Here is a 13,664-nt window from a genome sequence, read left to right on the forward strand (position 1 = left end):
AGACAATTGTCTGCATCTTGAAAAGAACAAATCCTAGCATCCGTAACTATAACCTTTCGGATGATGTTGCCTAGCTCTCCGTTACAGTATTTTGTGCAGTTAATCCAGAGGAACCAAGTCACTCTTGAGGTGACAGCACACAAAGCTTGTGTGACTCAAACTTTCTATTGCATGGAGTGTGGCTGCTTTTTTCCTCTAGTTCTCTACACAGTTAAGGATTTCTCATTTTCTTTGTCTGTTTAGTTAAAGCGTTTAAATGTATGATAGCCATTCTCTTCTACTGAAATATTTGAAGAAGACTCAAAAAGTAGTCACAGTGTGACACAGGCATGCAATTTATGGGAAGGTTCTTTCAGGTTATCTGACTCAGTGATAGAATCTTTGGTTCCAGAGGTTTCAATCTGGCTGCTGACTATTCAGAGGAACTACAGGGGCCCTTCAAACACAGCCAAGCACTTCTTTGTATTGATGAGTTACTGTTCTGACTACAGTGACGCTACTCATATTAGTATGAACTCCATGGAATAATAATTATTAGCAGGATACCAAATTAAATGGGGTAACAGTAAAGTTACAACTTTGTGAACAACTACCTTCTGTAGTAATGTATCTGCATAACTTACGCCATTCTGTGTACCAGCCAAACCGTTTGTAAGTAATCTTAATAAACCGCTTGCAGTTATGGTTACCAGAACCTCAGGAATTCGTCAAGGTTCGAAAAAAACAGGACTAAAAATAAGAAGAGCCTGAGAAACAAGAATACCAAGGCAAGAAGAATAAGATAAAGGAGGCCATGAAGGCTCTGAACTGTAGCCAGTCAAATTCCCTAAGGGATGCGTGGCAGCCTTGTGAACAAAGCGGCGCAACCAATCCAGAAATGCGTGAAGGCGTGAACAGCAGTCCTAGACTCTACAACTGTAGAGTAATGTAAACAATAAACGTCTTCTGCTCAATCATACTGGTTGGTCGTACAGATGCCCAATCTCCTGCAACCTTAGAGATTTCCCATTGTCCCAAAGTGCTTTGGTTGAAAGGCGGCCTAAGAAGGGACGTGGTATATGAAACCTTACCACTAAACAATGCATGACTTTTAAAGTCCTGAATAATTTTTTTCCATATTTGTATTGCTTTGTTACTTAAGACACTGAGTGCATTGCCTCTGAAGATGCCCTCTTCAATATTTCTGTTCACTTGATGAATCCACTAATCAATGAACCAGAGTTCCAGGACTAGAAATATGTACTTAAACTAATGGGCCAAGGCTCTCTTACTTGACTTGTAACTAACCCATATCCCTTCAGAACTCTACCTAGAAAAAAAGTTCAGCACTGCTACTGAACACATATTTATGCCAGTTTCAAAATGCCATGATCTGTGAATCCTCTACCCATGTACGTGAATGTATTCATAACATCCCAGCAAATTTAAGATGACTATTTCCTCAACTGAAATATTAAATTTGGTTTATTCTTCTAAAAGGATTTGTGTTTTGCTCAAAACTGTTCACTTTAGGCTTTTTCAATAAATTTTTGGAGACGCAGAAATATAGCAACTGTAGGAATTTGAAAGGTAACAGGCTGCTAACCTGAACAGCATATATAACATACCACCTCTAATTAGGCTAAAAGCTGAGACAAGTATCTAGTCATCACTATCACTGTTACTGAGTTTAAACCTTGAACTTCACTTAATCCTGACTGTCACCAATTCATAAACATGATAAGATTTATCCATACTGGGTCAAAACTCATCTTTAAAAAGATTTTTCTGAATAACACATAGTACCAATTTTTTCTGACCTTCAGATGAAAGGTGTTTTTAAAGCATATTTTCAAAACCATTCCCCCAGTCACACATGTATGTAAATGTATGAGATCTTACTTGTCTCTGTCCAGTGTGAGAGGATATATTACTTTCTTCTTTTCCGTATATTGGCTGTCCTCTTTAATTATAGCAGAAAAATCATTAACATCAGAAGGCAAAATCAACCGACTGGTATCTGATAAATCAAACTTCCTGGCTTGTCCAAAGTAACCAAAATAGTATCCAGTCCTGGCATGCCAAAGCCTACAGACATAGTAGAAGCAGTGCCAAAGGACAGAAAAGAAAAATGGATATTTTTAGAACTGGAACAGAATTGAGATAATATCTGTGTACATTATCAAATTCTGCAGCACTGTTCTAGAGTTCAGTGTGCTAGTCACAAAACATCAATGAGATTGTTTTTATAATTTAAATAATTTGAGAGTGAAAACAATTCAGAAGGTTGTTGTAAAAAAACAGAAGAAAAAACAGTTCATGTTTGTATAGATGAAAATGAAGTGTAAATGTACCAAACTTCTGAATTGTTCCTGTAGCAAAGTGCTGCCACCAGAGCAGGATCTACACAAAATTTCTTCATTTGTACTTCCAGAAAAACAAAATAAACCCCTTCAAATGTACTTGTTACTCAAGAAGCAATTACAGTGGTCTATGAAGTATCTTCAAGCTTCCCTATTATAATTGCATACAGATTGATTAGATGCCATGCTTAGGATCCATGTCAACTTAATAAGTATTGAAAGCTGAAACAGGATTAGAACAGGAGGTAATTTTTAAAATTACGTAGCCATTACTCATGTATTCAAAGTAAAAAAAGGGCTGAAAGAAAATGACAGTCTGCAAAAAATCTGGCTTCCGGAGAAGTGTTACATTAAAATCGGCTCTTTCAGGTGCAGAACAGAAAATGCACCTGGGGTTTTACTTTATTTAAGTTCTAGATACAAGTGGAGCAGGAAAATGAACTTTGAGGATAGCTCAACTGATTTGCCATAGTAAGAAGTGTTAGTCATTTTATACCTGACTGAACCATCAGTGGATGCTGTCACTACTACATTTTTCTCCTCTTCAAAAAGTAAGTCAACCACTTCAGTAGCATGTGCCTTCCAGTAGAGCTCCTCCTTTATTTTCTGAGGGGAAAAAAACAACATAACCACATTTGAGGCAGTTCTGTACCCCACCATGGTTGTTATTATAGTGGGTTTATCAGCATATCTTTCTAAAAATTAGAAGAGGTGAAAAAATAATCCCTCCTTGAAACAGCCTGCAAATGGCATATGGTAGAAACACCACCTAGGGAACATGGATAAATTCATTGTTATATCTTCTTTGAACACAGTGAAATAATGCTGCTTATGTTTTTCTATTTTTTTTTTCACAGCATCAAGCTATTATTTCAAGCACAAAACATGATCTTTATATGCAGAAAACATTTTTATCCCTGTAGAGCTCTGCATTATGGTTTTTTTTATGTTTGTCTGGGTATACTGTTCAAGTTAGGAAGATGTGAAGGAGAATTCCTTACACTTTTTCTATTTCGTGAATCTTCTAAGAACGAGGCGATGTTCCAGCGAATAATATGTCCCTCTGTTTAAGGAAGGAGAAAGCAAAACATCAGTAAGTTTCTTTAGTGCTACACTTTCACTTGTTGCTGCCACTTACTCTCAGTAGACGCGGGGCAGAATGAAGCAGAGAGCACAGGTCAGTTAGTTTACAGTGAATATAACTGTCTTATTGTCTAGCTTGGAGTAGATACAATGGACTGTTCGTTAATATGCAAAGAAACACTTATGCTAGTTGTGAACAATGTGTCATTAACTGGACAGGTTTGAAATGGAAGTAAGGTAAAGCTTTTTCTTTATATTATGAGTGAAAAAAAGTCATCTTGTCAAGACAATTATCTATTGCACAGCAATAGAGGTATGAGAACTTCCTGGAGATTACACTGGTTTTCAATCCTGGTAAAATGGACAAAGTTTAATTAATTGTATATATAATGAATGCTTAATGTTTTACAACCTTTTCGTGTGCTCATGTGAAACTAGAATCAAAGAACCACTTTCCTTGTCACCCACAACTGCTCTGGTCTCTGCCTAGGCTGCCTCTTTCCTGATGAAGTTGCCTCTTACTTCTCATTTCTACTACAAGACAGATGAATATGTTGTGTAATTCAAACTTTCATACCAGTCACATCTGATTTCTAGGACTGTAAATCTGCAAGCAAGGGAGGAGGCAGGCAGAGAAGCTGACCTTTTCATAGCAAGGAAAAATCTGTAGTGGGGAAAGGAAACTGGTAGCAGCACTGCAGATAAAAGAGAAGAAGTGTGCAAAGCATAAAAAGCAAATGCACAGTGACACAAAAAGGCAGAATATTAAATGAATAGGTAGTAGGATGGATACTTTTCCACAATTAATTGAAATACTATTCAGTGCATGCTACCTTTCTGAACTCATTTACTAATTTGAATCGAGAGGAGTGGAAACGCCTCATAATTTCCAGTATAAAAGTCAAATTGTTGTTCAATTTTGAAACAAAAGGGGAAAAAGTCTCTTGCTCCATCCCATATCTGACCATACAAGAATAGGAAGCTGGTAGAAAAGAGTTTTAAAATGTATTTTAAAAGAAAAGCGACACATTATGATAGACACAGAAATGGAAAATTGCCAGGGTGATTCCAAAGGTTTGAAGAAGAATCAGACAGCAGATAAACTTTTGAACATTCTGCTAAAGAAAAGCCAGACTTCATGTGAAATTCAAAGTCTAGCAATGAGCTGCTAGCATAGAAAAGTGCTTTTCCTATACAGCTGTGTACTGCTGGAGCCATTATTGTGCACTCTGTGTCAGTGTTTGAATCACAGCTCTTGGTACAGCTCAAGATGCAACTTTTTATTTTGTATTATTACCATGGAACTAAAATTTTTGCTTGTTCTTAGCAGTAATCTTTGTCCTTGGGATCAATATTTTAATTTAGATGGAAAGAATATTCAGGGCATGTGAATGAGGAAAATTTTAATGTCTTTTATGAAAACAATTCTACCGGTAACACTTTAACACTAAGCTTTAATCTACCATCCTTTTATAAACCAAACACCTTTTACAATCATTTAATTACAGCTTGGATGGAAAAAGCCTGGCAGCACTTGGACCATTGTTTCCACATTTCTGGCACATTTACAGCATGATATTTTCTTGTTCTACTGACTGTCCTGAACAGAATGACTAACATGTTTACTCACCTTTACTGCCTGTCAAAAGAATTTTAGTGGAGATGTCTGTACACAGTGCTGTCAGAGGACCTGCAGGATGTTCTGAAAATGGCAGAAGTTCTTTCATCAAGTTTCCCTAAAACAAACAATCAAACAAACAAATAAAGAAACCCCACATATTTATAATACCTACATTAAAAATATTAATTCATCAGAATTTGAGTGCAATTGATCTTATCTATTCAACATTACCGAGCTTATATCTATTCAGAAAGCTGATAAGATGGTAAATTCCTAAATCTACTGAATGATGAAGAATGCTGTAGTGTATTCTTCTGGATTGCTGTCTCTTATACGTTGAAAGGACAAGCTATTTAATTCTTCATGCAAGTCAGTCTAGTTGCACCTACCCCTACTTCACCACTTACCCCTCATTTGCTATGGAATAACATCAGTATGCCCCTCATTTGAAATGTTGATTTTGATATTAAAGTGTTGGTTTTTTGCTGCAAATGGGCCCATAATGTCTCCCTCACCAACTTGTTCTATTTTTCAAGTTAGCACCAGTAGATTTTCTCCATTATTGCCTCTTCAGGACTGCCAGGATGTGAGGGAGAACATTTTGCTTATAAGAAGATTCTTATTTTGTCATCCATGTAATGATGATGACAGTCATTCCAGTGATGACACCACTGGCATATGAACTTGGAGATTCCTATAGGAATCTAAGCACATTAATATACAAACTGTGAAGAAAACAAAACCCAACAAGGCTCACACCTACTGTACTTGGATACATTTACCATAATTTTCCATTTTGCATAAAACATCTGCAAGGTTACCTCACCATCTTTCTGAAAAATTCCTCCCATGACTTGCTTTAGCTTGGATTCCTGTAAAAGCCTTACATGGCTGACTTTTTATGATAACTGTCTGCCACAATGACCAATATTACCAATCAACCAATCACATCATGGTACTTTTCCTTCTCGCTGTATTTACTTTGTGTATCTTATTTAGAGTAATATGGTTTCTGGAAAAGTCTTATAGATCTGAGGTGATATGACACATAAGCCTTTGTCATTTGGTTGCATGACTGGCTTTTCAAGCCTATAACAGTTGTAGATGTTATGTGTTAGGACACTATTCTCTCCTGGTTTGTTACCCTACTAGTTCTAGCTGGCTTGTACAATTTTCCAGACATATTTATCCTCTTCTGAGAGTAGGACACTTTGCCTTGCCTATCATCCCTTCTTAGAAGGTAAATGCTGTGGGTGAAAAATCAACTTCTAGACTTTCAAATAAATTTAGAGTCAGTCTGTTATAATTATTTCAAATCATGTTTCCTTGTTTTCCACTTGACCATTGAGCCCTGCTACAGTTACTAAAGCAGAATTAATTTGGGTCCATAGAAGAAACTGATAACCAAAACATGCAATAAATATCTGCTACTGCAATTGCTAGTTAAAGAGCAATTTCCCAAAGATTAGTGAAATTATCTTCTCAATGTTCCAGTCCCTTCCCAAAGACATTCAGTTGGCTACCTGAATACTCCATAGGCGGATACAGCTACTTTCATGAGCAGAAGCCAGTATAGGTGAAGATCCTGCTTTAGCCATCAACAACTGTGCATTCATCTTTGGATTTTGGGTGTCCTTACAGCTAGTTGTTTCTTCTGCTTTGGAACAGAAAGGATCACATATTTTCTCAAAGATTTTAGTATTGCTTTTCAGTGCACGGAAATTACGTAAAACTAGAAAAAGAATTGCATTTGAAAAGAAAGTCCATCATCAAGATGGCATTACTCTAAAAACATTAGAGGTATTGATAAAGACAACTGAAAAGAAATGGGAACAATCTTCATTAGCTTATCAAAATCAGCTGGAACTATTGCTCAGTGATGTAGGGGAACCTTATTTAGAGACAAACAAGAGAGCCATAGATTTTACAGGAACTGCAAGCACAAGTGAGAGTGGAGGAGGAGTGCAGGATAGTGGTCATCAGAACAGCTACCAGGCACATGTGCAGCCTCTGCATGAGGCTTCTAGAGATAACAATGAATTCAGCAATGAAATATAATAACTACATGACACTTAATAATTCTGGAATCATACATTTCTATACTTCTCCAATTGAAAACTTTTGCTAAGTCTAAGGGGATGGTCACAGAGACCCTTTTGAGTTTCTGCTGTGACTTTTCCAGAGCTGGAGATGATGGCAAGACCATCACAGACATTCAGTGGATGCAAGACCTAACATGCATGTCTATTTTGTTGGGCAGCTACAAGGCTTAGGAATATTCTGGTTTTAGGGCGTGCTTTCTTTGCCAGATAAATTGATCTTAAATCCATATTGCAGATGATCAAATTCCTTACTATTGGGAAATTCTACTTTCAAGCAGAGGATTTCTAAGGGATACAGAAGAATCTAGAGGATTTACTTCTTGCAAATTCACCAACTCATTTGCACAACTACTAGACTCTCTCTTGATTATGATTTTTTAAGGACAGATACCACAATGAAGAGTTTTCCTTCTAAAATTTCACTGAGTTTCAAAGCTTTTGTCTGTGAGGCCATTTACTGATGCTTGACTCAAGTTTTTGAGTCAAGCTTTTGCTATACTATTTCAGTAATTCATTGTTTGAATATTTATGAAGGTGAAAAGTGTGTATAGTTGACAGTCCCAAACTCTGAAAGTGTTATTACGTCTACTTGGAGAAAAAAGCAATTAAGGTCTTGCATATCCTGCATCCTGGCCTGGGTTTTGGGAAAAAACTGCAAATCAGGAGGGAGCAGAAAATGATGAGATCTGTCATCTACATACCAAAGGTATCCCAATTATTCTAAACTTCGTTTGCCAGACAAACTGACAAACTCAGTTTCTACAATAATCTGGGCAGAACTCGTGGATCAACATCGAAAAGAATGAAAAACATCTTTCCATACCTTTTTTTACTTCAGTATTAACTGCATCACTTTCTGCATTTTCCTAAAAGAAAAGAATAAAAAGAAAATTAGGAAGTGGAATTTGGGTGTAACTACATAACAGTTCCCTAGCTGAAAGTATTTTAAGAACTTATTTTTTCAGTTGGATTATTCAAATATTCCTCCAATTTCCACTGAGTATAAACAAGAAACACTTTATTTGAAGAGAATCAACAGGTCAACAAATCACAAATTAAATTAATGGGAATTAAGGAGCATGTTAAATATAAATTTGTCTGAATAGCCTTAATTTCTTAAGACAAGCAGAGTCTATCATTTACAATCACGTAAATATAACCCAGATCTCTTTGAGAGTGTCATTCAGAACATGCATTGTTACTGCCTTGTGCAAAAATTAACAAAGTGTATAAATATATTTATACAAACATAAATATTTATTCATGTCTGCATTTTCAGTAAGAGAATTTTCACAAATCCTCATTTGTGCCTTGCCACACAGGCTTCTGAGGATCCCCAAGGCTGACATAATCAGTATACTGACCTCAGAAATTGCCAAAGTCAAAAAACGCAGGGAAAACTCTTCAGCCACCTCAAACGAGTGTTTGAGGTATCTCAGAAGAGGACAAGTCACTTAAATCTCATCCTACACATTTATATGTAAGGCTTGATGTATGGGACTTTCAGGGATCTTTTTAAAGGCTGCAAATCACTTTCCATTTGTTATTCTAATGAGGACACAGCACAGTGTATTGGATACTTTAGTTTGCTTATGGCAGTTAAGCCAGTGTTTGCTTGGGAATCTATCCAAGTGCCATGTTCTGCTGAAACAACACGTTGGTAAGAATCTGAGAGGTAGCAGGATTTTCCTCTTTTTACCTACTTACTTTTTATTGCTCTGCAAGTATGGATGTCCTTCTGGCACAGAAGGGCAAAATGTGTCACAAAACCCATAATGCTATCCTTAGCAAAAATATACAGACTGAGACACTGGTACAGTGATGGTAAAAAAAAAACAACCAAAAACCCAAACAAATAAACAAACCCCCCCAAACTTTCATTTGAAAGAGTGTATCCAAGCAACTGTGGTAGCAATGTAAAAGTGGTTCTGCTTTTATTCAAGTACTTCATGATTTATCTGGTTTACCTTCCCCTTTGAATCCTTGTATACTCCCATTTGAAAGTCAGAATTGCTAGTGATAAATATCTGCCAAACACTTCGATAGTCAGCTATTCTATGTCTCACAGAGCCAGCTGACTAACAAAGGATTCTTAATGCACTGCCCCAGTCAGTTTAACAAAGCTAAACAAAGAGAATTCATAATTCTTGATATTTAGTTTTGTGAATGGTGTTATGGAGGAATTTCATTAAATCACAGTATTTTAAAACCAAAACCAAAAAGAAACCAGAAATTTGTTTTGAATGCTACCAAATCCATCAAATCACCACACCTACCTCATGTAGGTCCAAAGAATTTCTCTTGTGCTCTGGAATGGCACTGGCCTCACTCCTCACAGTAGGAGCAGGGGACAGGGAACTTCTTTTCCTGTGTGAAAAAAATTATTGAAGATCCCAGACAATCTTGAAGATACTATTTGATATCTGGAAATCAACATCACCCAGCACTAAAAAGCATAATAAAACAGTACTTGAACTGATTACACTGATTAGACTAAGGGTTGTTGGTTTTATAGATTTTTTTAAGTAACTAGGCAATATTTGCATATAACACAGTCAACCTCTCCTGGCAGGAGTTTTGAGCTAATGAAATCCATGTTAAATGAAAAGTGACATTGGTATTCATCCTTAAGGCATGAAAGGGAAAAATTAACCACACCCCAATTGCTTGTTCCCTTTCATTTTATACAGTACTTTCTCTGCAAATAGCTTTCAATTAATTATAGAAACTTATTTTCAATTTGTTATGAAAACTCTCAATAATGAGGTTTTGTGGAAGAAAATAAAGAAAAAGATGGATGTCATCATCAACGGTTTTGTTTCTGAGTCAAGAAGAGCTCTGACTGTGTTAACAAGTGGTTCTTGCCACATAACACACTAATGTTACAGCTGCTCGGTTTTTGGCAAGAGTATCTGAATAACTGGAATAGTTAGAAAGTATGCAGCTGGGGTAGTCCCCTTACATTTGTTCAGGTGACCATAACTTTGCAGTTTTTCAGTGTTTGATTTTATAGATTTACTATCATGCTTGAACATTTGTGTATGTGTGTATAATCATAGTCAAATTTATCCAGGTATCTTCCCAGTAAATACAAAACATCCTAAGACTGTATGATTTTCCAAGTCACTGTAGGATCCTCCTGTTTAAGAATAGTAAAAGCTTATCTTCATTTATATAAAAAAAATCTATTTATGAATTTTAACCACTCTTTTTTTTTTTATTTAGCTATGATTTCTTAAACTAATCATTAAGTTATAATGTCAAAAAGAGAATTTATGTTCAATTAAGTAGCACTGATATCAGGTAGCATAAGCTACTTGAAGATTTTAAAGCAACATAAGACCATAAACCAGCTTTATGGTTCACAAGAACAAAAAATCTGTTTAATTGTTAAAAACTTAAAGCTGCATATGTATTTAAGCCATACTGAATCCTTTTGGCTACCATTGTCTTTGCAAATCCATTGGAAGACAAGCATTTCTGAAGTGATGTAAAGGTGCAATGCCTTTCTTTCAAAATGAGCATATTTGGCTAAAATTCTCTTTTTCATCCAACACTACCAACCTATGCAAACTTCTGGTTTGTTTAAAAGGAATCTTGTAGCCACACACTTCAATGTGCTTGCCTCTTTGCTGAGAGTATCTAAAAGCAGGAGGATTTTATTAGTCTTAAAATAAAGAAAAAGCCTGCAGCCACACAATCATCTCACAGAGATGAAAGAAGTTATGGTACACTGGAAAACAAGAAGTTATGGTACACTGGATATTGGGCAAAAGCTACATTCTGTTGAATTCTTCAACGTAATTGAGACTTATGATATCATTTAGAGGAAAAAAGGGGAGCTGAGTGGAAAAAATAATATATCATATTGTTTGACAAGCATTATGAAAATTTAAGAATAGGTAAGCTAATTAACTGTATGGACTTGAACTGATGAAATACAAATAAATTCTGAATTCAAATAAGCTATCTTGGAGAAACATTGCATCATTTTACTACAGCAAAATTCTAGGTGGCTGTGCCTGTCCCTAAGGAAGACAAAATTCAGAGTTACCTTGAAGAGGAAGCACTATGTACTAGGAATAATATGGCATTGACTCCAGAGCCCTGGTTGTCTTCAGTTGTTTTACGCCTGAAAACAAAGATATTTGTACAAGATGTGTCAGATAGGTTGTGTATTGTTCCAGAAAGTGTTTCACATTCAACTTGTAATTAAAAAAATTGAACTTTTAATTTCCCAGAATGCATGCCACCTAAAGTTTTAGACAGTTTTTCAGAATAAGTTAAGCAGTTATGATGGTTTAATGTCAGTGGAGAGGACATACAGAATGTGCCTGTGCCAGGAAAAACAGGTACCCGATGGAATGGTGAAAATTTCATTCAGCCAAGTATTTTCTTGAGGATCAGTATTTAAGAGGAAAGTGAAGTAACTTAAATAGCTAAGTTAATGCTAGCAATGTACCTTTTTCCTGGCACTCAAACAATGATGTGAATCCTGGGTAAAGTACTCTACTTACAAAGTATTGACTTTCCTGTCTTCCATGCATCAATATGAATTGGCTGGCTTATATATGCAGAAGAAAATATAAAGGAACAGCCACTGTCTGATCTGCAGTAAAGTTTTGATTATTTTCCATGGTACAGAAAATTTGTCTCACTTTCTCACAAACTGGCCAATTTTACACATGAAGGATGAAGTGAAACTCCTGGGTAGGACAGTTAGATATTGACTTTGTATGGTCCTAAAAGACATGTGTGCCTTCACTAACACAGGAATACTACCATGCTGCTCCATTCAGTCTAACCAGACATATTGCCACTGTTCAGTTTACTAAAGTAGCAGCTTAATGGGCATAAGAATATCTGGAACTCTCAGATATTCACTGAGAATGAATATCTCACTCTTTGTCACTTTCTCTGAAAGATCTTTACTCTCAAACCGCCAAAATCACATCAGGTTTCTCCTCCTTGAATGTGACTTCTAGTCTTCTAGGTATGGACAGTGATTGAGATACTGGTAATGCAGAACATCTGCCATTATCATCTGAAGTAGTATTGCTTCCAAATGTCCTCCCAAACATAAAGCTTCCAAAATAAGGATGTTTCTACTGCTCAGTAGCAGCCTCTAGTCAATGAGTAGAGTGATGTATATAGTGAGAGTTTCCTTCAGTGGCAGTACTGATTATGTTAAAACATTAATTACATTATCCCTTCCCCAAATGACTTTCCTCACCACTTCTCCTACCTAAAATATCAAGACTAGCTAGCAAAGTAATTTGAAGCGGGAGGGAGGAAGGCCCAAATAATTTGCTACTTTAATTCCTGCTTGTAAATCACCTTTTATATTTGGGCATATTGGAGTTCCCAGTATGCCATTTGAAAAGTTTGTATGACATACTGGAGATCAAAAGGCATGAAAGTAATACTTACAGGCATTTCACAGAGGCAGATTCAAAATCCCAAAAATTTATTTCGCCATTTGTGCTTCCTGTAGCTATCCATCTGCATCCTTCTTCTTTACAAACATCAAAACACCTAATATCCACAGAAGATAAAAACGTCTAGAAAGAAGATTAAAAGAAAAAAAATTGAGTAGGATTAAGAGTAGGACTCTGTAGACAGTGAAATATTTTAACTGTTAATCTAACAAAATGCCTAAATTGACAGTGTCTAGAACAACTGCATATGGATGCTATTTTAATATTATTGTATTTCAGCTACATAGAAGCACCAGAGGAATCAGGGAGTAAAAGTATTGGGAGAGTCCCTGCTGCAGAGGACAGGGGCCTCCAACCTGACCTTGCTTTTTACAGCACAGTTGCAATTTGAGCATGTGAATACAGGTGTAAGGGCTGAAGATTAATCAAAAGTAGGTATCTGTGGAGATATTCTAATCAAGTTAAAGGAAGAAGTCACTGAACAGAGATATAATGACCTTTCCATAAACATCATCCACACCTGTTACCAAGTTAGTGAACTTCTACAAGACAGGACTTAAGTCTTGTGGACTATTCAAGGTTAAATTGAGACATAAGTGGAAACCTAAATTTGACATTTTATTTTACTGAAGCAGTAAGAGGAGAAAATGAAATCACTCTGATACTCAGCTTGATCTTTATGTGCCACTATTACTCAAGGTCAGCCTAACTATAGGAAGAAAGACATCTCATTTATAGAGGTGTTTCTGTGAGAACCTCAACTTACTATATTGCACAGGAATGTGAAGTGTATGTTCAGAGCAACTCCTTAATTATGGTGATAACCATGAAATGGACTTCTAGGAAGATACAGCCCTTAGAAACAGTGACATTCTTACGTGATTTATTCTGTGTATTTATTTCAGTGTAGTGAAAATTTGGAATCACAAAGTCATAGAACATATAAGGTTGTAAGGGACCACAGTGGGGAATAGTTATTTGGTTCTTGTCCTGTTGCTAAAACATGAAATCCTTGTGAGCACAATAAACATTTTACTTTCCAATCTTCTGTAAATGACATGAAACTTTGAAGCGTTTC

The 13,664-nt window shown here is 36.2% G+C and overlaps 1 protein-coding gene across 7 annotated transcripts in view; it reads right to left on the minus strand.

Annotated features, from left to right (window-relative positions):
• The window catches only part of WDR64 (WD repeat domain 64), a 69,589-nt gene that overhangs the window by 4,183 nt on the left and 51,742 nt on the right, over positions 1-13,664 (minus strand). For 6 of the 7 annotated variants that reach the window (XM_063390372.1, XM_063390374.1, XM_063390376.1 and 3 more), the window contains 9 exons: positions 12,579-12,709; positions 11,203-11,280; positions 9,425-9,515; positions 7,972-8,014; positions 6,570-6,703; positions 5,056-5,161; positions 3,344-3,405; positions 2,839-2,948; positions 1,882-2,067 (listed from right to left, as the gene is read on the minus strand). In XM_063390372.1, coding sequence (XP_063246442.1) covers positions 1,882-2,067; positions 2,839-2,948; positions 3,344-3,405; positions 5,056-5,161; positions 6,570-6,703; positions 7,972-8,014; positions 9,425-9,515; positions 11,203-11,280; positions 12,579-12,709 — 941 coding nt within the window. The remainder of the gene's footprint in view (positions 1-1,881; positions 2,068-2,838; positions 2,949-3,343; positions 3,406-5,055; positions 5,162-6,569; positions 6,704-7,971; positions 8,015-9,424; positions 9,516-11,202; positions 11,281-12,578; positions 12,710-13,664) is intronic. The other variant, XM_063390373.1, reaches the window with a different exon arrangement.

This window comes from Prinia subflava, chromosome 2 (assembly GCF_021018805.1).
Source record: "Prinia subflava isolate CZ2003 ecotype Zambia chromosome 2, Cam_Psub_1.2, whole genome shotgun sequence".
NCBI lineage: Eukaryota > Metazoa > Chordata > Aves > Passeriformes > Cisticolidae > Prinia > Prinia subflava.